General features: G+C 49.4%; 1 protein-coding gene across 4 annotated transcripts; it reads left to right on the top strand.

The window, feature by feature from the left end:
- The first annotated feature begins 4,338 nt into the window (after positions 1 to 4,338).
- On the top strand, positions 4,339 to 25,336 carry RFX5 (regulatory factor X5). 4 transcript variants are annotated; one of them, XM_048828323.2, is made up of 10 exons: positions 4,340 to 4,645; positions 6,587 to 6,721; positions 9,607 to 9,640; positions 10,166 to 10,248; positions 10,741 to 10,863; positions 11,707 to 11,823; positions 15,838 to 15,919; positions 16,844 to 17,042; positions 23,156 to 23,253; positions 23,813 to 25,336. In XM_048828323.2, exons 2-10 carry the CDS (start codon positions 6,603 to 6,605, stop codon positions 25,106 to 25,108), a joined length of 2,151 nt encoding a protein of 716 aa, XP_048684280.1. In that variant the 5' UTR covers positions 4,340 to 4,645; positions 6,587 to 6,602; the 3' UTR covers positions 25,109 to 25,336. The 4 variants fall into 4 exon arrangements, with proteins under 4 accessions (XP_048684282.1, XP_048684280.1, XP_048684281.1 ...); XM_048828324.2 differs by having other exon boundaries at positions 6,591 to 6,721; XM_048828325.2 differs by lacking the exon at positions 11,707 to 11,823 and having other exon boundaries at positions 4,339 to 4,645; positions 15,850 to 15,919.
- Positions 25,337 to 25,569: the final 233 nt, after the last annotated feature.

The raw sequence follows: 25,569 nt of genomic DNA on the forward strand, positions 1-25,569 counted from the left end.
ATTCTCCGTCACTTAGTCTTTAAATCAAGACTGGATGTCTTCCCAAAAGGTATGCTACAGCTCAACTAGAAGTTATGGGCTTGATGCAGAAATTGGATGAGGTTCTTTGGCTTATGTTTTGCAGGAGCTCAGGCTAGATGATCGTAATGATCTGGCCTGAAAGTCTGTCTAAATGGGGCTTTGGAGGGCAAAACTAGGACCTCTGTTTCAGGGGGTTTCTGATGCTCATGCTGGAATGAAAGAAAACCTGCAGGACAGTTCAAACATTTTTCAAACAAGGTTGAGCAAGAGAGTTGGGAAGATTCTGATTTTATCCAGACTGTGGTCACCCTAGTGCCATGAGACTATGAACTTACTATGGGGAATTGGTCAGCTTTAAGGTTGGTATCCATGTCAAAGATTCTGGAACCCATGTTACTTATTCAAATAAATTATCAATAATTGTCAATTGTCAACTTTCCTTCAAATCGAGCAGTGTTCCTGTCTGGCCACGAGTTATGGGAGGACTACAGAAAGGTTGTGAGGACCACCAGGTGGGTCATGCAGTTGTCTTTTTGATCTGACCCAGGCCCAGCGGCCTGATGTCTGGGGAAGACAGAGCCAAACCACCCAGGTTTCCAATTGTATACATTTTATTAATTAAACGAAAGCATAAAATAAAGTCCATTTAAACAAATCCAATTAAAAGAAAGTGAATAAAATCAAATAAATCTAGTTTGCAGGTTGTGGGAAGAAACAGTTCCTTGTAAGATTTGTGTAATAATTTAGCAAGGGGTAGTTTTCTTTAGTCATCAGCCTCAAAAGCAATAAGGTATTCTCACTCTCAATGCCACTTGATAGATTTATATTTCAGCCAAATAGCAGATACAGGGAGGGTCAAATTGCTCCCAACTTGAAGGCAATATGGAGACTGGCAAATCAGAATGAAGCACTCCCCATTTGAAATCATGGGCATCACCCAGAGGGGTTTGATGACATAAACCTCCTTGTTCCAATAAATTTGGGCCCGAAAAGTCCACATATCTATAAGTATATCTAGTCAGTCAGTCGGTCTATAGGTAATCTGAGCCATGTGAGGTCACGTGTCAACCCACGGACGTCATCTCTACCATCTTACAAAAGCCCTGACTCAAAAATGATCTAAAAACTGCAAAGTTAGCAAAAAATTGGAACTGAAATTGTAGAAAAAACACTATCATACATTCCTTCCACCCGTGCACTGAGAGAGAGTTCCTGTTTCAGAAAGATGCTTATAACTTCCTCTTGCATCTTTCAGCATGCAGTAGCTCAACTTTGAACAGCATTTTTGGCACATGCAATGTGCGTGAAAAGTCAGACTTTTGCTTGGTCAGAGCCAGAAGACTTTAAAATCAAAATATTGGGGTTTGATTTTTTTTTTAAATATATTTTTGCTATACAAGGCCAGTCTGCCTCACAGCCAACACTAACCCTGGGCTTATGCCTTCTCAAATGTCCCAAGAATCAGCACTCTTGAGTTGGATTTGGTGTCCCTTCACCGTCACTTTGATGGTTAAAGGTCCACAGCATTTTGAATTTCCAGCATGAGTCGCTTATTTTGGGACTTTGTCACACCTCCATCCTGGATTAGGGCCCAGGCAGGCCTCGGCTCCTTAGACTGCCTGACCTTAGCTGAACATACGCGTTCATGTCTAGCACATGAAAAGTGCCTACGTTTTAGTCTTATAAATCTCTGGTGTTTGCACTCGTGTAATGTCCCTAGCTGGGTTCTGGACACAGAGGCAGCTGATAGAAAGAGATGACCTAGGAGTTCTAAATTCAGAGCCTGATTCGGGTTCTGGGGATCTGATCCTGACCTTCTCACCTGGGCGCTGGGCCAAAGCACCTTCCACTCCCTGTGTGAGGTGCTCTACTTCGGCCTGCCTTCTCTAACGCGGACCTGGAGCCATGTGGACATTTCAGAACAAATAATAACAAAACCCTAACAAAACAAACCACTCCAATGCACAACCGGGAGAGGATGAGCGAGAGGGAGCCGTGCACGACAGGGTTAGTCATATTGCTTAGCTGGAAGGTGCTTATATACGACAGCAGTGAAGGTGGGGTAAGAACAGAATAGACTGTTGTGATGGAGATGCCGGGACTTTCCCCGCTGTGCGCAGGAGGCCTAATGGGTGCCGCACCCAGCGGGGTAGGGGAACCCAGGTCCTCTCACTCCGCCAGGTTCTGACCCGGGGAGGCTGGTTTCTCTTTGTTCACCCTGGTGGTGCCTTGCGCCAACCTCAAGTCAGCTTCCCTGGATCACGGCTTCCCTCCCGCTGCATCCCAGCCAGCCACCATCCATCCCTGGAGAGCGTTTTCGGACTTCCAGCCCTGATCCCATTCTCCGGGTACTGCAGCTCCCCCTTTCAGCCTTTTAAATGCCACCTCCAACCCCAGCATGCTTGGTATGGGCGGAAGGGTGAGGCCTCCTTAGCCAAGAGTTGCTCCTTATCCCCCTCCTGTCCAGTGCAGGGTTTATATACCCCATCACACACCCCACAGATGTAGGTGCCAGGTTATTTCCCTGCCCCCCTAGATCTTGCTGGTAGAGGAAGGGGGAAATGAGGTCAGCCTGACGAGCCACTGATGCAGAGGGAGATTGGCTGTGAGCAAATAGCTTCCTCCCGGTCCAGTACCCTCTGCATAAGATCTGGAGCTGGTTTAGATGCTGGCTGCCCTCCTGCTCCACTCTGCTGATAGAAGGGGGCAGAGATGAGGGGCAGGGCCGCACCCAGCTGCTTGCTGGGGTATATTGAAAACGGTGTAAAAAATTACAAGCTATCACCTTAAATCCTAAAGGGTTTTCCTGGTCCTGCTTGCCAGCCAGGGGGCTCTGTAGGGAAGCATGTGATCAGAGTCAGTTCTGCAGACAGACAGTCTACAATAAAGTGGGGTGAGGTGTTTTTAGGGAGCAGCCTGCTTTGTCTCTTTCTGTTTTTGATTCTTGTCTGTCAGGGTTCTGAATACCAAGAAATAAAGTCGTGTTACAGTGCAACCTTCCAGCAAAGATATATGTATGTTTTTATCTCTGTTTGTAGTCCATGATCATACGACTGACCTTGCTTGGGCCTGCTGCCCTGCTACCACACCCCTTTGGGGAGCCATTCACACCAGCAGAGGCGCCGTCTTCCTGAGTTCGCAGGAGGTGCTTGACCCCGCACTCCACCCCACCCCTTCCCCCTGGCACCAGCTGCATGCCGCTGAACAGCTGACCATGGTGGACAGGAGGTGCAGGGAGGGAAGGGGAAAAGCTGATTGGCAGGGCTGCCGGTGGATGCTGAGCACCCACTTTTTTTCCTATGGGTGCTCCAGCCCCGAAGCACCCAAGGAGTCAGCACCCGTGTACAGCAGCACAAGGTGGGTGTAAAGCGCTGGTCCTTGCAGCCTGGCGGTGTTGCCAGTTTGTGATCTGTGGTCTTTCTCCTGAAGCACCAGCTCCCAGAGCCACATGACTGTGTGGGGACTGGCACTTCCACTGTTGAAACAAAGCATGGCCCTTGTATTTTTAGAGAAACCCTTGATCTCTAAAGGCCAGAAACAGACAGACACAACCCCACAAGGCAAACACAACCCCACCCACGCTTTATCTTAAAAATCATGATTAAAAATACTCTCATCATTTTGGGAGCAGGGTTCTGATGTGTTTTTTTTCCAGAAAGAATGAGATTGGCGTAAAAACAATGAGTTTGTTTTTTAAAATAATAAATTTGGGCCTTGCATTATTCATCTGCTGCTTTCTGAGCTTTTCACGTGCACTGGGGACACGTTTGCATGCCTTCCTCTGCAACCAGGAGAGCTGGAGATGGAACGAAAGCTGAGCGGCTCCTCTAATCACATGCCTCCGGGAGCTGGGGCTTTAAAAACAACTCCAGATAACGCTGGTTTTGGATGCATGGTGCTGTCCATGGCGGGTCAGAGAGACTGGCTTTATGGTGAGGGATGGGGTGGTGTGTCAGTACCTGGCTTTGCAGACAGGCTCAGGCTCTGCCAGGGGGCAGGGAGCAGCCCTGGCTGCTGTGACCCCCGCCCCGCAGCAGCCCTGTCACCAAAACCTTCCCCCAGGCCTGCATTGCAACTCCCCCCCCGGCTTCCTCCTCCAGCCGCCCCGCCCTTTGCCCATCCGCAGCTTGTTACTAGGCAGAGTTGACATCCAGCCGGCCAATCAAGAGACAAATCGGATTTGTATCCGGGTAGAAAAGCCAGCCGCAGCCAATCAGATTAATGAACGGCCAAAGTCTCCGGGCAGATCAAAGGTGCGTGAGCCAATCAGAAAAACAGAGCGGCAATCAGGGCAGGTTGGGGGGGGTTATTCCCCCCCCCCCCGCAAGACGAGTTGGTGCTTAGCTACTTTCTTTTTCTGTTTTGCCATTGGGGCGGCACGTGCCTGTCCTGTGCGCCGGGGGGGGCAGCGACCCAGAGGGGCCGGCAATCAAAGCAAAGAAGCCGGGGCTCGGACCATGCTGCCGGGGACGCCTCGCCAGCCGGGGCAGCAAATCGGGGAGCGAACGGGGAGGCTGGCCGCGGACTGAGCGGCTGGGGCGCGCGCCTCCTTCTCCCTCCCTGCAAACGCACCTTTGGCCACTTGGCTCGCTCTAGAGGGGGGTTGTGGTGACCCTGGGAGTAGGTGAGTTTCCTTTGTTTTGTTCCCAGTCTCTTTCTTGCTTTGCAACGTAGCCAAGCCTTGGGGGGTGAGGGTGGGGCGGGCTTGCAAAGTGCTGGTCGCTCCCAGAGAGAGAGAGGAAATCCGTCTTGCAAAACCATAATAAAGGGACGCACAAGGATCGGCTCTTCTTTGCAAACCGAAAATCGTCGCCTTGGTTGGGCCAAGCTGGCTCTGGGGCATGGCTCTCTGGACCTTGCGGCTGCTGTCAGACCTGGATGTGCGACATTTCAGCCCCCCCCCCTCGCAAATAAATGATGAGATCTGGAAACACATGTTGCAAAATAAAACCCGAGATGCTTTCACAGCCAGGAGGAGGAAGATTTCCCCCAGCCTGGGGACAGCGCGATTTGGCAAGTCTGAAGCTGCGGCTCCCAGTTCAACTGCAGATATTTAAATCTCCCTCTTCGTGGGATTCCCCCCCCCCTTCCCCCTGGGGCATTCCAGCCATTAATTGATTTCCTCTCAGTGGTAGCGCCTCGCCCTGAAGAAGGAACTATAGATACAGGATCTATAACTAAACAGGCTACTCCGGAGCTGAGGTTTGCAGAATTGTAGCATTTCATGCAAATTTCTTGTACAAACTAATAATTAAATTAGCTCCAGTCTTCTGTTGAATGCAGGGTTATTAATGGAGCCTCCTTGAGCTCTGCTGAATCCTCACTTTTGCAATTAAACAGGGAAAAACTCAGCAAAAACTTTATGGTCTTGCTAATTTAATTTGACTTAAAAATTTTATTTTTGGGGGGGGAGGAAAATAGGACAAGAAGAAGAAGAACGCTGTCTGGCGGAGGTAGTCAGAGCTGAGGCTGAGTGTCAGGACTCCTGGGTTCAGCTCTAGGTCCTAGGAGGAAGTTTGATCTAGTGGTCAGAACCGGGGACCAGGCAGTGGGACTGTAGTGTTCTGTTCCCAGCTCTGACACCCACCAACTTGCTGAAAATCACTTGACATAAGACAGCGTTATTTCTTCAGTGCGCTCAGCTTGAGTTCTATATCCGTATTCTTGACATTGATTTTTTTACTTCTTGATTATTTTAATACTATGATAGTGTCCAGTGGCCTCAGTCAGCATTTGGGTTAGGTGCTGTACAAACTCATGGGAATGGTTTATAATCCAAGGCCCTGGTCCTGCAATGAGCTCTAAGCCCACAGACCCCATTGCAGGGTCAGGGTCTACCAGGAAAAGTGTGTGGGTGGGGGGGAGATCCTGACTGCTTGGGGTCTTTAATGACCACATGTCACTTTTTGCAAGAATCTGGGCCCCGGTGTCAAATTCCAGCAGGGGTTATTACATTCAACCTCATGAAGGCTAGGGAACGCTTTCTTGTCTGTCTGTGCTACTCTCCTTTCAGAATTAGGTCCCAGAATTCCCTTTCATGCTTTCAATGGGATTCTCCTCCCATCACGCTTCCTCTCCTCGGCCCCGATCCCGCACTGCGACCCGCTAACTGCTCTGTTTAAGTTGATGGGCGTTGAGGGTGCTGAACACATTATTTGGGTGCCTAAATGCAGAGTTGGGGGCCTTTGAATTAGGCCCCCAAGTTAGAAGGCATCAGCCTTTGCTCCCAGCTCTCCTAACCAGCCTTACAAGCGTGAATTGTATTTTCACGCATTTTTATTTCTTTGTAGAATAACTACCTGTATTGTGACAGCATCCACAAGCCCCAGTCGCAGACAAGGTACGAGGTGCTGCACAAACGCAGGACACTGCCACTCTGCTTTTGGACCTCTGCCTCGTCAGCGACACCTGACTCCCTCTAAGCTGTCAGGTTTCTCCCCAAGCAGCAGGGAAAGGGGCCGAGCGCTCGGTTGTAATAACAAATGGCACTTCTGCACCGGTTGGGTGGCTGTCTGCCGTGGGGCAATCTGTTCTGGGCTGCTTTTTCACGGCTCTTGTCTTTTAGGCAGCTGCCGAATGTCATGGCTGACGACAAAGCTGGTCCCAAGGTCTCTAAAAAGGGAAGCTCGCAGCCTGGGAACTCCAGAGGGGATGCCACAGAGCCCAGCACCCTGCTGCAGAAACTGAAGAGCACCATCTCGTAAGGGCAACATCTCCCTCTCGCTTTTGTATGGCTGGCTTCTTAGATGTTTTCTTAGTGGTAGTGAAAGGCGCTGGCTGCCCAGCCCCGGAGACGTTGCGTTGCTCCGCACATTGGGTATTCTTATCTCTTTGAATTGTGGTGGTGTCAGGATCTTGTGGTGCTAGGGGCTATGTGCGATTGATTAGTACAGGCCAACTCCAGCACCCGCACACTAAACCCTACAACTGAAACGAGACCAAAGTATCATAGCCCACAGGAGACTAGACTGCCATGGGCGGCAGGCAGAGATGAGGAGGGACCGAGGAATACCAGTGTGTGAGGCGCCCTGGGAATGATGAAGTGAGATATAGCCAGATAATCCTGGCAAGTGACCTGTACCCACATACTGCAGAGGAAGGCGAAACACCCCCCACCCCCGGTCCCTGCCAATCTGGCCTGGGAGAAAATTCCTTCCTGATCCCACATCTGGTTGTCATTTACATCTAGCTGATGCTCAAGGTCTTTAAATATTAACAGGCAAAATGTTTTGCTGTGAAGCAATCAGGGTTGCTACCCATATGCAACATACCTGCCTGAAACCCACATGAGCAAGGAAATGAAAAAATTAAGCCACATGGCCCTACATACCGGTCTGCATCAGTCACAGACACGCTGCTTTCCCTGACCGCTACCCCAGCCCGCACATGGTAACCTTAACTCTGCCCTGACATAGCCTCCTCTGCTTCATGCTGGCCTCCTTTGTAAAGTGCTTGGACATCTATGGATGAAAAGCGCTATATAAAAGCTAGTGAATGTTATTTGCTAGGTGAAAGTCCCCATTGTCATATGGAAGTAATTCATGAAGATAAAAACAAACAAACCTGAAAGTGGCTGAGAACTTAAAACTAGGAAGGTAACAGGCCGTGAAACCCGGCGATGATTCAGCCTGGTGATATGCTGAACAAAAAGAGCTGTCAGCCATTCTTGTATCAGCCATGCTTGTAGCTGTGTCCGTCGCTTCACACCGACTCAGTGGTCCTCAGTAGACCCCGAGCGTGTGATGATTTGGTGACACTGACTTAGCCAACATTCTAGGCTTCAGAGTGATACACAGACAGACACATAGACCCTGGACTCTGATTACCAAATTTTCCCCTCCTGACACTATTCGTCATGAGTGTTTGGTGCAGAGGTGTGACAAATTGGGTAGTTTCTATAATATTTGTATAAATCCTAGGCATGCCTCAGTTTCCCTCTTGCTACCCAGTGGGTGCAAAAGGTTTAACCCTGCTCCTGGAACAGGGCAGGAGGGGTGTGCGGGTCACCTCACTGTCTGGAGGGGAATGGGTAGAGTCACTAAAGAAGTGGCTCAAACCAGCCCAAATCAACAGAGGGTCTCCAGCAAGACCGAGAGATGCCCTCAGGATTGAACACCTAACAGCAGGAACCCCTCTGCCCCGCAGGCTGGACCGGGGACTGAGCTAGAGAACAGGGTGTCAGGTGACTAGAGGAAGGGTGACCCCTTTGGAGGGACTCGGGAGCCTGGAGCTGGGCAGATAAAGGGGGAACACGGGACGAGAGCCAGAGGTGGAGTCCATCACAGCTTGGCTAGCTCATCAGGGCACTGGTTTAACCAGAGTGGACTATGGCATAACTTCTGCCTCTCTGTGCTACGCCAAGGACGTTCGGATTCTGTAGCCAGGTGACTCATCAATGGCCCCCTTGTTCTGAAAAAGGCTGCCTGGGTCACTGTAAATACTCCCGGAGAGCACGGTGCGGGCCCGGTACAAGACTCCCGCTGGAGTTTGGCTTGGCCGGTTTCACTCCAGGGAGCCATGGACAGAGCCAGGGAATGCTGGGGCCAGAGGCCTGCCCCTGTGGATCTGTGTGGGTCCTTGGGGCCCAGCACAGTAAAGGGGTCACTCCAGGAGGCTACATACAGGCTGGGACATAGCTCAGACCCTGTGACTCAGTGAGAGGTGGTGTGTTGGGGGAGGGTAGTTTGGTAAAGGGGGTGACAGAAGGCTCACCCCCCGAGTGGGCAGGGCCTTCTTAATGACTTCAGAGGCCCCTGGGCACAGCATATTGGGTGGGGAGGCAGCGGAGCCCTGCCACGTTACAGTAGAAAATAAATAGTAATTCTTGCCTGTAAAATGTTATTGGGAACTAAAACACAACGTAGCGGTAACAGAAAAAGTGTTAAATGTATTCTGCTGATTTAAAAACCTCTGCAGGCAGCGAAGTGACAACTGACCTCTGAAAATCCAATTTCCTGAATCACTCCAGACTCAATATTCATCGTCGACTCGATTAACATTTTTTTGTCACACATCACTGCTAGGGCCACCTTTCCGTTGGGGCCTCTGGGCACATGCCCAGTTTGCCCATGCCTTAAGCTGTCCCTGCTGGTGCGAGCAGGGCAGAGTTAAGGTGTGTGGGTTATAGGGGATGGTAATTTGCCTGTGGGTGGAGGAATAGAGGGGATGTACTATTCGGTGGCTCAACATTTCATTGCTCCTGTGGGTTTGAGTCAGGCAAGCTGTATGTGTGTGAAGCAAGCCTAAATGTTTCCCAGCAAAGTTTTTTGCCTGTTTAATTTCCTGGTTTTTTAATCCTTAAGCGAATGCGTCTTTGTTGGGGAAGTGGATCTGTGGGCTGGATGTAAAAGCAGCTGCTGACTGAGTAGACGTTCTGTTACAGCAGCTGCTGCATATGAAAGCTTTCTCTGTTACGCACAGAAGCTGGGCTTTGACTCCAACGTACTGGAGGCAGCAGTGAGGTTTGGCTGGGAACCCATGAGGTGTTTTCCGTCCCTGTGGTTCTGCTTTGTGCAGGGAGTGCTGTACAGTCCACGCTCTGTGGCTTGATGACGGATGCTTTATTTTTTCTTCTGTTTTAAACAGCAAATCCGTGCAGAACAAAGTGGACAGCATTCTGGTGAGTGTCTTGAGCAGCTCTTCGGCTGCTTAAAAACCCTGTAGCGTAGAGACCAGCACAAGTGAGTGTCAGCCCTGGATCTTCTCTCAATGGCAACATCCCATGCTGCTCTGCCTCTTACCATACTGGCTCAGTCCCTCAATTCTACCTAATCCAGTAATCCTGCCATAAGGGATCCGTTCAGTGGTTCAGTCAGTCCAGGATCCAATCTCTAAGAGGAGCAGTGAGCAATGCATGATCTTTCAGAGCAAATCAGACCATCTGCCCTTGACCAATTACGCATTGCTAAATAGAGTGGGTGGAAGAAGGCGTGCTTCCTTCCTGACCCCTTTATTGGTCAAGTCATGCCCTGATGCATAAGATTTTATTTACTTTGCCTTGCACAGCAGCAAACATAATTATTGGTCATAGAACGATCTCTGCTAAGAAGTCTCTTTAGTCATTGCAATTAGCAAAGTAATTTGACTTCTAGCTGTTTTGCTGCCTCCGTTGAATCTCTAACCATTTTGTCCCTGCTAACAATAGCAAGATGTGCAGAAATTTTCAGACAACGATAAACTCTACCTGTACCTACAGCTGCCATCCGGTCCGAGTTCTGGGGAAAAAAGGTAGGGAACAGACTAAGATACCATTGTGCCTTGTCTTTCACTACAGCGCGGTTCAGTGGTTAGCGCAGGAGGAGATTGGGGATCAGGATTCCTGGGGACTGTTGCCAGTTCTGGGAAGGGGGTGCAGGAGTTCTGGGCAGTTGGACCCTGGGGTTCTCTTGCCAGTTCTTGGAGGGATCGTGGCCCGGTAATTTAAGCAGCATGACTGGGTTCTCTTCAAGCTGATGCCAGTGTTTCCCTGTAACTCAGTTTTCCCATGTATTACCCCCCACCCATTTTATATTACTTCCGAGCCTCAGGGGTATGGGAGGGAGGGAGTCTCCAAATAATGCCTATGATCGTCTGAAAGTTGCTACAGAGAGGAATGTAACCCTGGCCTGGCAACCTCTCTGTCTCCCCCCATAACCGCTCACTGATGCAATCTCTGTGCTAATTAATGTTGTCTTTAATTTGATCATGTCTGCTTACCATGACCTGCCTCCCTGCGAGCAGCAGCCTGGACCTGAGCTCCTTGAGCACTGCTGAGCACATGCATGCATGCAACTGGATCCGGAATCACCTGGAGGAACACACGGACACCTGCCTGCCCAAGCAGGATGTCTACGACACATACAAGTGAGCATGTGCACAGGGCCCAGCGTGAGTCAGTGCAGCCAGTGGCCTTGCATTGGGAGCGCTCTGGATCTTGCATGGTTAAGCAGGGACTGGCTGCATCAGGGCTTGACTGGGAGGCCTCCAAGGAAGGCCTTAGATTTCCAGCCTCCGTTCATTCATAGTCCGTTTGTACCCATAACATCCTGGATTACCAGCTCCCTGGGGCAGGGGCTGTCTCTTTATTCTGCGAATGTACAGTGTCTAGTGCTGGTCCGTGACTCGGGTTCATAAGTGCTACTGTAATATACCTCATACTTTACAGCGCCTGGCGCAATGGGGTCCTTCCTGTTCCGTGACTGGGATGCCTACCCGCTACCGTAATACGCCTAATAAATAATCCTGAGCAAATGCCAACTGTGCTAGCGATGCTCAGCGTTACTAAGTTCCCTGTGGTGTTCCAGATACTCACCCAGAGATCATCCTCCTCTGGGACCACACGCTGCTGCTCTTACGTGGGCAAAAAATCCATTGCCTGAGTCAGAACTGTAGCACTGGGCTGTAATGTGTTGGGCAGCTGTTGAAATGCCGTTTCACCCAGAGGTGGCCGCATTTCAGTGGCAGAGAGTGATTTCCCCCTGTGCAGGGAGTAGATCAGGTTGAGTTTGCGGAGGCTGAGTTTGCAAAGACCCTCTGTGATAAATGTAATATGACTTAACTAGAAGAGACGCTGGTGCCCAGCGTTCAGTACTGCTGGTGATAATCCACGGGGAAGCAATCGAATGCACGGCCAAGGCAGTAGTATCAAGTGCAGGACCTTGGCTTTGGGATGAAACTCTCTCTCCTCTGATCCTCTGAACCCGGCAGGCGATACTGTGATAACCTCTGTTGTCACCCTCTGAGTGCCGCTAACTTTGGGAAGATCATCCGGGAGATCTTCCCGAACATCAAAGCCAGAAGACTGGGAGGACGAGGACAATCGAAATATCCTTGTACACTAAATAACCTCTGTCTACACCTCCAAGAACTAGCCCAAGCAAAGGGATGATGTCAGCTTAGTTTTGTGTGGACAGGGTTGGCGTCTTTTAAAGAACAAGAATGAATGGAAATGATTTGTTTTTAATTGATTAGTCATTACATTTTGCAGCACCACAGGGGAATGGAGCAGTTGGAGCAGGGAAGTGGGAGCAGGGCTCCTGGATTGTATTCCCAGCTCTGGCAGAGAAGTGGTGTCTAGTGGTTAGAGCAGGAGGCTGGGAGTCAGGAATCTGGGAGGGGGTGGTATTGAGTGACTGAAATAAGAAACTGCATGTCAGGACTCCTGGGTTCTGTTCCTAGCTCTTATTAACAAAGTGCTGTGGGATCCTCTAGCACAGAGGTTCTTAAACTTAATTGCACCGCGACCCACATCTGACAAGAGAAATTACTTCACGACCACAGGAGGGAGGACCGATGCCTGAGCCCACCTGAGCCCCACTGTCCTGGGTGAGGGGTCCAAAGCCCGAGCCTCACCGCTCTGGGCAGGGGGGCCAAAACTGAAGCCCAAGGGCTTCAGCCCCAGGTAGGGGGCCTGCAACCTGAGCCCCGCCGTCCAGGCTTCAGCACCAGGCAGTGGGGCTCGGGCTTCAGCGCTGGGCCCCAGTAAGTCTAAGCCAGCCCTGGCGACCCCATTCAAAGGGGGTCATGACCCACTTTGGGGTCCCAACCCACAGTTTGAGAACAGCTGCTGTAGCAAAACAAAAACAATGAGGAGTCCGATGGCACCTTAAAGACTAACTGATTTATTTGGGCATAAGCTTTTGTAGGTAAAAACCCCACTTCTTCAGATGCATGGAGTGAAAATTACAGATACAGGCATAAATATGCTGGCACATGAAGAGAAGGGAGAGCCAGTGTTGACAAGGCCAATTCAGTCAGGGTGGATGTGGTCCACTCCCAACAATTGTTGAGGAGGTGTCAGTACCAAGAGAGGGAAAATTGCTTTCGTAGTGAGCCAGCCAGTCCCTATTCAAGCCCAAATTAATGGTGTTAAATTTGTAAATGAATTGTAGCTCTGCAGTTTCTCTCTGAAGTCTGTTTTTTGTTGTTGTTGAAGGATGGCTACTTTTAAATCTGTTACTGAGTGTCCAGGGAGATTGAAGTGTTCTCCTACAGGCTTTTTTGTATGTTAACATTCCTGATGTCTGATTTGTGTCCATTGGATACAGACTAACAGGGCTACCCCTCTGATATCTAGCAAAACAGGGTTGCCAACTCTCATGGTATTTGGGAATTTCCTTAAAGCCCCGGCTCTTAGAATCATGTGATTCCATGAGAACCCATGATCTGGGGCAAAAATTGGGGATTGGTCCTGCTTTGAGCAGGAGGTTGGACTAGATGACTTCCTGAGGTCCCTTCCAACCCTGATATTCTATGATTCTAAGTTTCTAGCTGTCATGGTTGCAAAGAAAATTTTGTAAATGCAAACCCTGAAGGCTCAAAAACCAGAAGGCAAATAAAAAAGAGCCCAAGTTTATTATTTTTTAAAATCTAGGATTTTTGGGGGGTGTCTAACTCATAATGGTTGAACATGTGGGATTGGCACTACGGTTACTCTGGAACACACTTTAGGATCCTCTAATGAAAGCTGATACAAAAGGAAATGTATTATCTTTAAATCCTTGATAGATTTTAAGTAGGGCTGTTGATTAATCGCAGTTAACTCATGTGATTAACTCAAAAAAATTAATTGCGATTCAAAAAAATTAGTCACCGTTTTAATTGCACTGTTAAACAATAGAATACCGGTTGAAATGTATTAAATATTTTGGATGTTTTTCTACTTATTCAAATAGTTGAAATTTACAACGCAGAATACAAAGTGCACAGGGCTCACTTTATGTTATTATTTTTATTACAAATATTTGCACTGTAAAAATGATAAACAAAAGAAATAGTATTTTTCAATTCACCTCCTGCAATACTGTAGTGCAATCTCTATTGTGAAAGTGCAACTTACATATGTAGATTTTCTTTTTTGTTACATAACTGCACTCAAAAACAAAACAATGTAAAACTTTAGAGCCTACAATTCCTCTCAGTCCTACTTCTTGTGCAGCCAATTGCTAAGACAAACAAGTTTGTTTACATTTATGGGAGATAATGCTGCCCTCTTGTTATTTACAATGTCACCTGAAAGTGAGAACAGCTGTTCGCATAGCACTGTTGTAGCCGGCGTTGTTAGGTATTTATGTGCCACATATGCTAAACATTCGTATGTGCTTTCATGCTTTGGCCACCATTCCAGAGGACATGCTTCCGTGCCAATGACACTCGTTTAAAAAAAACTGCATTGATTAAATATGTGACTGAACTCCTTGCAGAAAGAAGTGTATGTCTCCTGCTGTTTTACCTGCATTCTGTCATATATTTCGTGTTATGGCAGTCTCAGATGACGACCCAGCATGTGTTCGATTTAAGAATACTTTCACTGCAGATTTCACAAATGCAAAGAAGGTACCAATGTGAGATTTCTACAGCCCTTGACCAAGGCTTACAAATCTGAAGTGCCTTCCAAAATCTGAGAGGGATGAGGTGTGGAGCATGTTTTCAGAAGTCTTAAAAGAGCAACACTCCAATGTGAAAACTACAGAACCTGAACCACCAAAAAAGAAAATCAACCTTTTGTTGGTGGCATCTGACTCAGATGATGAAAATGAACATGCATCGGTCCGCACTGCTTTGGATTGTTATTGAGCAGAACCCGCTATCTGCATGGAAGCACATATTCTGGAATGGTGGGTGAACCATGAAGGGACATAGGAATCTTTACTGCATCTGGGACGTAAATATCTTGCGACGCTGGCTACAACAGTGCCATGAGAACACCTGTTGTCACTTTCAGGTGACATTGTAAATAAGAAGGGGGCAGCATTATCTCCTGAAAATATAAACAAACTTGTTTGTCTGGGCGATTGGCTGCACAAGGAGTAGGACTGAGTGGACTTGTAGGCTCTAAAGTTTTACATTGTTTTATTTTTGAGTGGGGTTTTTTGTACAATATTCTACATTTATAAATTCAGCTTTCATGATAAAGAGATTGCACTACAGTACTTATATTAGGTGAATTGAAAAATACTGTTTCTTATGTTTGTTTTTTACAGTGCAAATATCTGTAATCAACAATAAATATAAAGTCAGCACTGTACACTTTGTATTCTGTGTTGTAATTGAAATTAATATATTTGAAAATGTAGAAAACGTCCAAAATATTTAAATGAATGGTGTTCCATTGTTTAACAGAGCGATTAATCACGATTATTTTTTAATCATGTGATTAATCACGATTAATTTTTTTTAATTGCTTGACAGCCCAAATTTTAAGCCCAGAAAGTAGTGTTGTGATCATCCACTCTGACCTCATATATAACTCATGCCCTAGAACTTCCCCAAATAATTCCTGTTTGAACAAGAGCAGATCTTTTACCAGAACATCCAATCTTAAATAGAAAATTCCCAGTGATGGAGAATCCATCTGGCCCTTGATAAATTGTCCCAAAGGCTAATTACCCTGACTGTTAAACATTGATACCCCATTTGCAGTCTGAATTGTTGACCTGCTAATCTAGCTTTGGACAGAAGTAGCCTCTTCTGTAAGTCCAGAGAGAATATATCCTCCTTTTCAGCTTATTCAACTAGTTAAGTTCAGTCAAAGTTGAGACTGGGAGTTGAAAAAGCAGGAAAGTTTATTTTCCTCTTCCACTCATGGTGGGGGTCGAGCAGATCTGGGCTAGCTCATGGGAACTGAGAAGTGGACCGAACTAGTGCGGAGCACAGTGAAGTATAAACTGTATCGGCAGTGAAAAGCAAGAGGATTTGTGATTCCCAGATCTCTAATTGGATGTGGAAGGAGTCACACTAAGGACTTAAACAGCCTCCTTTCAAGTTTTAACGTCTCACTTTTTCAGCTTTATTTAGTTCCTTCCAACTTCCCACTGAAATTCCTTAACCTTGCCAAACGTATTGCTACAGCGGGATCAGGAGGAAGACCGTGGTCAGCATGCCACCCCTGCCCAGCCTGGACCTCAAAGTTACCGATACCGTAAGTTCCCCAGAAGCACGGCCTCCTAGTGTGAAGGCTGCTTGAGCTTTAGTGGGCCATCCTGGTGCTTGTGGGCTCTAAAGCCCTCCATGGTTAGGGGGTGTTTCAGTAGATTTCTGCGATGTCACTGCCCCAGCCTTAGCTACCTAACACACCTGCTCTGAATTTTAGATTTAGTGTTGAGTCTGTTTTGCCTTCATGCCATTGACCATGGGAAGGTCCTAGCTCAGCCCCATCGGCTATAGGAAGTGTTGTGGGGAGGTTGTATATTCCCCCTACCGTGGGCACTGGGCCCCCTACCATGTCTGGGGCTGGCAGGGGTGTAGAGGGGTTTGTACATAGAGCTGGGAAAAACTCTTCACCCAAAACATTTTTTGTTGTTGTAAAAAAATGCAGATTTGGCAACACGGAACCATTGTGTGAATTCATCTCAGTTCCTCCAAATTGTTACAACTGGGGGAAAAAAAAAAGGTTAAGGAAAAAGTTAAACGTTTGACCTTTCGGTGTTTTGGTTCAAAACGATGTCTCAAAATATCGTGTCCTGAACCTTTTAAAAATGGTCAAAAATGAAACCTTTTGTTCGACCCAAAATGGATTGATTTTGACTTTTTGGAAATGCCAGACATCCATTGCTGGGAAAATTGGCTCTCCCTCCCACCCCCCCCAGCTCTTGTATGTTGGCATATAACGTGACCCATCCGTGGGAACTGTCCTCACCATGACCTCCTGTGAGTTCAGGCGGGAGCGCTGGGTGTCTATCGGGAGCACCCCCAGGAGTTTTGGGCACTCGATTACTGAGCACTGGGCATACACCAGGAGCGCCCTGGGAATTTTGCATGCTCACTGACTGTGCCCGGAGAGGGGAGCAGAAGCGCTCCAAGGCCTGGTTCTGGTCGCTGACCTCCCTCCCCTCCCCTGACACAGTCGGAGCTGACAGACCTGGTGCAGTCATACCACGACGAGCTGGTGGACGCGGCCTGCGCTTTGACCTGCCACTGGGCTGAGAAGATCCTCAAGCGCTCCTTCAACAACATCGTGGAGGTGGCTCAGTTCCTCATCCAGCAGCACCTCATCAGCTCGCGCTCCGACCGCGCCGACCTGGTCATGGCCATGGTGGTCTCAGGTGGGTCGGGTGCTCAGAAAGGGGATTCCTCCCACAGGACCTGCTCCTGCGCTTGTGTGTGGGGGGGTAGGTGGGAGCCCCATTGCCAAGCGTGGGGCTCGGTGGAGTACTGGGACCTCCCACTGCAGCGCTCGTTGCAGGGTTGGGGTTATTGAGGGTGCCGCAGGCCCCTCTACCCAGGCTGGCTTCAGCCTAGCTGCTGCCTCCCCAGTAATGGACACAGGGCTCCATGTGTTGAGTGACACCCCTTTGTGGGGCTGGTTTTATTCACATTCACAAGGAAACTCAAGAACTCCCCAGCCTCCCGGCTGGCTCCCACCTCTCAATGCAGGGCTCTCAGGCATAGAGATCATCGAGCCTGACCACCTGTATATTGCAGGCCACCAACCCCACCCAGCACCCGCACCCCAAAGGCAACCAGACTGAGACTAAAGTATCCCAGCTGGCGGGAGACTAGACTGTTTTGTGCCGCAGGCAGAGAAGGGGAAGGACCCCGGTGCACTAATGCCCAAGGCCTCTCCAATGGCAGAGCATTAAGTGAGAGATTCCCGGTCATGCTGCAAAGGGAAGGAAAAACTCCTAGGGTCCTTGCCATGCTGACCTAGGGGAAATTCCTGCCTGACCCCACATATGGCAGCGATTGGTTAGACCCTGAGCAGGTGAGCCAGCCAGCCGAGCAGCTGAGGGGGAGAATGCTCGGAGCACGGCCCTCCCCGACCAGTGTCCCAGCTCCAGCTGTCCTGTCCCCGCTCTGTCAGCAGCAGACTTGCTCTCCGGTCTCCCTCGCAGGCTCCTGCAGGCTGCACCCCTGGGCTCTCTGGCTGGGAACTGAGGGGGGTCACTCTGTGCAGAGCAGCTCATGCAGCCCCCTTCATCCTTTGAGTCACCCTTCTCCTTCCTCTGAGTCTTCACAGGCTTTCTGCCAAAGCTCTGTCTACACTTAAACCACTGCAGCTGCACTGCTGATGCTCCGCAGCATAGACCCTCGTGTCAGCGACGGGAGGGGTTCTCTTGTCACTGACGTTAATCCACCGCCACAAGAGGAAGAACTCTTCCACCGACCTACCGCTGTCTTTGCCGGGGGCTAGGTCTGCTTCACGGTGTCAATCGGCAGTGTGGATTTTTCACATCCCAAAGCGACGTAGCTGGCTCGACAGAACATTGTAGGGTACCCCTGGCCTGTGACGGCCAAGCACTGGACACCAGAAAAAATTCAAGTGTTCCCCCTTCCCCAGTGTCCTTTAAGAATTGCAGTATTGCTTTTAATAGGTCTCCATTTTCCTGATGCTCTTACTAGGTGTTGCAGTGAAAATTTGGATATTTAAAGGTTTGGATACTTAAAGATACTTAAAAGTTTCCCATATATCCCCTTTCAATGGTACACTCTGCACTCCCAAAGAAGCTGATCAGCTCTTTCCTGGACCTTGCCTGTTCTGTCTTCATGTTTGTTTATTAGAAACAAATTACTGTTTGAGCCACAATGACCAGTTAAAATTCTAAATAGAGCCACTTCACTCCTTCTCTCAGGGCCTTGGAGTATATGAGTATTTTTGACTCTTGGGCACGTTTCATAGAATCATAGGATTGGAGGGGACCTCGAGAGGTCATCTAGTCAAGTCCCCTGCACTCATGGCAGGACTAAGTATTATGTAGATCATCCGTGGCAGGGGTTTGTCCAACCTGCTCTTAAGTCTCCAATGACGGAGATTCCACAACCTCCCTAGGCAATTTATTCCAGTGCTTAACCACCCCGACAGGAAGCTTTTTCGAATGTCCAACTTAAACCGCCCTTGCTGCAATTTAAGCCCGTTGCTTCTTGTCCTGTCCTCAGAGGTGAAGAAGAAAAATTTTTCTCCCTCCTTCTTGTAACAGCCTTTTCACAGCATCTTTCCCTCTTCATTTCTTTGGGCCCATATTTCCTGCTGTTAACTCATTTTTAATCAGTTTTTTAAACTCTAGTTTACTTACAGGGGTGTCTAAATCAACTTGCTCGTGTTTTGCCCACCACCTCTTTGTGTGCTAGGATCTCTGCTATCACTGTGATTACACCCAGCTTCATCAGTTCTGTTGTTAACCGTAACGTTTCATTACATGGAGCATTTCCGCTATCCGAAGAGTGGTTTCTGATCGCCCGGAGTCCTGATAAGGAATCAGACAGGAGGACCACAGTGGCTGGGCAAACATCTATGACCCAATTTAACGCCAGCATTTTCACAGCCAGTTCAGTCGTTGAAACGGCCCCAAAGTTTGATAGCTGTACAGCTTTCTTGATCCCGCATGTAGGAACGCAGAATGCTGCTCCCAATCTTCCTGTTGGCCGATCTTTGGCGGGGATATTATACAGACTTATCACAGACGTGTTGATTTGTGATATCTTGTACGCTTAACATGCCTTTTCCTCTTTCAGTTTCACTATACAATTCTGTATCTACCTCCGAAGGTATAATTTTCCAATGTTAATGCATTTTCCCAAAGCTATAGATTTTATCCTCTTCTGGGTCTTTCTCTACACTAAGATCCTTTGTCCATGCTTCAGCCCTCCTTACATGAGGCATTTTGAGTTTTTGCCCTACACATCGTCCATTTAAAAGTGTATCTATTCACTGTTTCCAATGATGTTAGCCCCAAAGGTTACATCTAAAAGCTTCATTCTTAAGATCATGGGCATTTTACCCACTGCTATCGGCCCTTCACAGCGGCATTGTGATGAAGGCACCATGTACAGTATGCTACAGTCTGCTGAGCTTGGATTGAGTCAAGCGTTCTCAAGTTGGTTTTTGATGCCGAACTGAAATCCTGGCACCCTAATCAATAACTGGCCTTATTAGCGTTCTGTGCAGTGTTTCTGCTGCTTTCTGCTCTGCACCCTAGGACGTTCCAGAAACACTTTTTGAAGTAGGGTGTTCTGCCTTATCGCTAATATTTTCAATATGTTCATTCCGTGTGAGCTTGCTGCTAAATATCGCATCTAAAAATGTGAAGCTTTTAACTACGCTTATTTGCGGCCCTTATAAATACAATTTATAATCTCGTTCAATTTTCCTTTTAGTGACTATTGTTCCCTTAGTTTTGTCAGTTGAGAAAGTAACCATTCTGCCCCCTTGCTTCATCTCTACCCTGGAAGCCTGATTTAGCCACATGACCTGCCTGCCACGTGACTTTCTCATTCTCCCCACCTATGGAGGTGAGCTATTTATGTGACAGGTGGGGCTGAACGCAGCTCCCTTAAAGGGGCCAGCCGCCCTGTGACAGAGGACTGGGTCCTGCTGCTCCTGGGGAAATCGCAGGCAAAGTTCCCTCTGCTCTTAGCAGGCCCCCCTCTCCCGGCCATCACCTGAGATTAACCCTTTCAGCTGTAAGAAGAAAAGGAGGACTTGTGGCACCTTAGAGACTAACCAATTTATTTGAGCATAAGCTTTCGTGAGCTACAGCTCACTTCATCGGATGCATACTGTGGAAAGTGTAGAAGATCTTTTTATACACACACAAAGCATGAAAAAATACCTCCTCCCACCCCACTCTCCTGCTGGTAATAGCTTATCTAAAGTGATCACTCTCCTTACAATGTGTATGATAATCAAGTTGGGCCATTTCCAGCACAAATCCAGGTTCTCTCACCCCCCCCCCCACACACACAAACCCACTCTCCTGCTGGTAATGGTTTGTGGGAGGGGGTGAGAAAACCTGGATTTGTGCTGGAAATGGCCCAACTTGATTATCATACACATTGTAAGGAGAGTGATCACTTTAGATAAGCTATTACCAGCAGGAGAGTGGGGTGGGAGGAGGTATTTTTTCATGCTTTGTGTGTATATAAAAAGATCTTCTGTATTTTCCACAGTATGCATCCGATGAAGTGAGCTGTAGCTCACGAAAGCTCATGCTCAAATAAATGGGTTCGTCTCTAAGGTGCCCCAAGTACTCCTTTTCTTTTTGCGAATACAGACTAACACGGCTGTTCCTCTGAAAAAAGAAAAGGAGTACTTGGGGCACCTTAGAGACGAACCCATTTATTTGAGCATGAGCTTTCGTGAGCTACAGCTCACTTCATCGGATGCATACTGTGGAAAATACAGAAGATCTTTTTATATACACACAAAGCATGAAAAAATACCTCCTCCCACCCCACTCTCCTGCTGGTAATAGCTTATCTAAAGTGATCACTCTCCTTACAATGTGTATGATAATCAAGTTGGGCCATTTCCAGCACAAATCCAGGTTTTCTCACCCCCTCCCACAAACCATTACCAGCAGGAGAGTGGGTTTGTGTGGGGGGGGGGGGGGTGAGAGAACCTGGATTTGTGCTGGAAATGGCCCAACTTGATTATCATACACATTGTAAGGAGAGTGATCACTTTAGATAAGCTATTACCAGCAGGAGAGTGGGGTGGGAGGAGGTATTTTTTCATGCTTTGTGTGTATATAAAAAGATCTTCTGTATTTTCCACAGTATGCATCCGATGAAGTGAGCTGTAGCTCACGAAAGCTCATGCTCAAATAAATGGGTTCGTCTCTAAGGTGCCCCAAGTACTCCTTTTCTTTTTTCAGAGGAACAGCCGTGTTAGTCTGTATTCGCAAAAAGAAAAGGAGTACTTGTGGCTCACGAAAGCTCATGCTCAAATAAATTGGTTAGTCTCTAAGGTGCCACAAGTACTCCTTTTCCTTTTCTTTTTGCGAACACAGACTAACCCGGCTGCTCCTCTGAAACCTTTCAGCTGTGTCTCTCTGTAGAGCTCCATGGGACATTCCCTTAGTGAGAGAATTTGAAGTCAGTTGCCCAGTTTCCATTAGTGCCTCTGCGGACCGTCTGCACCATGGGGAGGAGCTGCACTGTTCCAGCTGTGCATGGCTAAGATGGCACGGCTGTTGCGTGTAGACAAAGCCCACCTCGATTAGGCTAACCCATAGCGGTAGCGCTTTAATCCTACTGGCCGAGTTAAAGCAATGCAAAGCCCTAATGTTGACATGGTAATAGTGGTGCGTCCCTGTTTGTTATGTCTAGTGTATGATCTGCATTTAGACTATAAGGTCTCTGAGACAGGCACCGTCTAGGATCATTTATTAGGGGTATTACAGTAGTCCCTGAGAACCCCAGTAATGGACCAGGGCCCTATTATGCTGGGTGTGGTAGGTACACAGAATGCCCCAGCTCATTTTGAGTTGTGATGGCAACTCCCTCCCTGGAACCCTGGGTGGGCGGAGCGGGGCCGGATGTGGGGTGTAGAGGGCGGAACAGGGCTGGACGTGGGGTGGAGTTCCAGTTTTGTGGTGCCTGCACCAAACCTGCAACTTTAATAATAAACTGGGCCCGCAACCTTCTGCCATAGCCTTGTACGCAGCCTCTTGGTGCTTTAATGTCCGTTTAAAGACCAGTCTAAGTTATACTGGTGGAACGTTCGCATGGGGACAAGCCCTCAGGAACTGGTTTAAGCGGAACCAGAATAAACCCACTCTGAAACTGAAGTAGGGGATTGCACCAGTCTTACTAAGGCCACGTCTACACTGAAAACGCTGCAGCTGCTCCGCTTTACCACTTCAGTGTGTAGACACTACCATGATGAGAGGGGTTCTCCCTTCGCTGTAGTTCATCCACCCCCCCCCCCCCGAGAAGCAGTACCTACGTTGATGGAAGAATTTTTCCGTTGACTTAGTTACTGCCTCTTGGGGAGGTGGATTGCTTACCGTGGTGGGAGAACCCCTCTGTTGATGTAGGTAGTGTTTACTCTGAAGAACTTCGTGAGCTACAGCAGCAAGCTCATGCTCAAATAAATTGGTTAGTCTCTAAGGTGCCACAAGTCCTCCTTTTCTTTTTGCTGCTGTAGTGTTTCAAGTGTAGACAAACCCTGAATTAAACCAGTGTAGCTCTCTTGTATAGACCTGTCAAGCAGACCAGAGTTGGGGATTTCCTGGCCTGTGACTATAATAAATAACATCCAGGATAGAAAGTAAATGCATTTTTCCCAAATAAATAATAATCCCGGTGCCTTTCAAAGCACTAATAATTTAAGGGAAGGGACTTTTTCCATTTAAAAAAAAACTTTTCTAGTGAGGGTGATCTTTTAAGAACAGTCAAGTCCATGTATTTTTTTTTTTTTTGGTTGGTTGGTTTCTAGAAAGTTCAGAAAATATCCACCGAGACACTCGACCACCACAGACTGCCAAGAAGAATGGGTTGGAAACATCGGACAGCACTGTCAAAACCCAGCCGCAGGTGAGAAAGGGTTGGGTGCTGGGGAGAAACCTTCCCACCATGATTAGGGCCCTCCTCCCCTAAGAGCTGAAAGGCTGGTATGGTCAGCCCCTGCTTGGAATTCGGCTTACTGTTAATCTAAGGAAGAGTGGGGTCTAGTAGTTAGAGCAGGGGGGCACTGGGAGCCAGGACTCCTGGGTTCTAGCCCCAGCTCTGGGTAGAGAGTGGGGTCTAGGGTTAGATCAGAGGGAGCTGGGAGCCAGGCCCCCTGGGTTCTAGCCTCAGCTCTGGGAAGAGAGGTGGGGTCTAGTAGTTAGAGCAGGGGGGCTGGGAGCCAGAACTCCTCAGTTCTTCTCACACCTCTGCCACTGAATTCATGCCGTTAGCAAGTCAGTTCTCTGTGCCTCAGTCTCCCCTATAAAATGGGGGTGGCAGTAGCCTCAGGAGTGGGGTTGTGGGCCCTCATCGCTGAACCCTAGTTGGGTGTAGGTGTTTGGCGGAGGCTCTGGAGATGGGCGCAGCATGGGTGTGTGGTGATGCCCCTTCTGCCAAAGTCCATCTGTCTGTCTTTGCCTGTCAGAACAAAAAGGAGAATAACTCGAAACCCTCCGTCCCACCCCGAGCCGAGAGGAAGAAAACCCCAGAGACCCCCAAGCCGGTGAGCAGCCCCCAAGTCAACGCCCTGGTGGCTCGCCTGCCTTTCCTCCTGCCTCGCATCCAGGCCAGCGAGAGACTGATGCTGCCGGGTGCCCAGACTGTGCGCTCCTCCCCTCCTATCCTGGCGCCCAAGATCACGGCCACGCCCATCGGGGGCACGGTCAAGATGGCCGCCCTGCCGCTGCCAGTGGGCACTGCTTCCTCCCTGCCCATCAACCTGGCACCGGGCGTGAATGGGGCGGCGGGTCTGGTCAGCCAGCAGGCGGCGGTGCCGGTGATCAACATGATCCTGCCCAATGTGCCGACCGGCATGGGCATCCCCGTGGCCGAAATCCCAGCTAACCCCAAGAGTGCAGCCGGCGGCGGCAGCGAAGGGCACAGCCCCGCCAAGAGCAGCGAGGGGCCAGCCGGCAGCCGGCAGGAGGCACAGGGAGCCAAAGGGGCCAAACGCCCCCTGGAATCGCCTGGCGAGGCTTCCAGCATCAAGAGGAAGCGCGGTCGGCCCCGGAAGAGGCCGGAGGAGGCGGAGGCCTGTTCGCTGGATAAATGCAGCAGCACGGAGGAGGCGGGTGCCCCTGAGACCGGAGGAGGGGGTGATGCTGGCCAAGAGGGTAGCACATCACGGGGCTCATTCGTCTCGGGTGGGAACGGAGGGTCACCCAGCCCGTGTCCCGGAGAGCCAGGAGGGCTCTGTGTGGGAGGCCCAGACAGCCGGGCTAAAGGAGCGTCGCTAGGTGCTGACCGAGCCATGGGCACCTCCCAGGTGAGTGTCATCCAGGATGGCCGGTTCAGTGATCAGAGCCAGGTGAAAGCTGGCACCCAGGAGCTGGAGGACAATTTGCAGGTGCCGATGAATGTAGGTGAGGCTGAGCCAGCGGTGGCAGGGGGGGCCTTGGCTTCTGTACCACGATCCCAAGGCTCCCAGGAAGGGAGACCTCACTCCCACTCTCCCTTGGGAGACACCAAACCGGAGAGCCCGGAAAAAAGCCTGGCCTTGCCGCCGCTATCAGCGATTTCTGCCCCCGGCGACCGCGCTCGGCCGTCTGACTCCGGGAGCTCTCCCGATTTGCTTTGCGACGCGTCTGGCTCGGAGGAGTCGTCCCCGGTGGCGTCGGGTTTGTGCCCTGCCGGCGCTGGAGAGGACAAAGCCCCTATGCGCCAGCGTGGCCCTGCTTCCCAAAGGCTCCCCAGCCCCCAGTCCGCAGCGGATCGCCCCTGAGCACGCCCTGTGCAGCACCCCCGCCACAGCAAGCTGAACTCATCGTCTGCCCATGTCCAGGTTCGCAGCCAGGAGTTGGCGCTCTGCCACAACCGGACGCCCCGCAGGAAAGATTTAAAAATGATATTCATTTGCTAACTGCCTCCGACCCTTCCCAGGGCTGCAGAGTAAACCCCCCCCCCCCCCCCCGATGCCATGCTATTAAATAAAGCCAATCCTTGCCATGCACAGTTTGTTTGTGATCGGCAGCCATCACCTTTTCTCTGGCCCAGCTATTTGGTTTTGCTGCATTGGGAGGGCAGGCCAATGCGCCGTCACTCCTGCCCCCTCTGTGAGGAAAGGGCTGCTGCTCCCAGGGGTGGAAAAGATCTGACTGGAGAGTAGGAAGCCCTCAAGTGAAGAAATGACTTGGGTGATATCTTGCCACCTCAGCCACCAAGGGCATCTACACTGTTCACTGC

The sequence above is a fragment of the Caretta caretta genome, chromosome 24 (assembly GCF_965140235.1).
Source record: "Caretta caretta isolate rCarCar2 chromosome 24, rCarCar1.hap1, whole genome shotgun sequence".
NCBI lineage: Eukaryota > Metazoa > Chordata > Testudines > Cheloniidae > Caretta > Caretta caretta.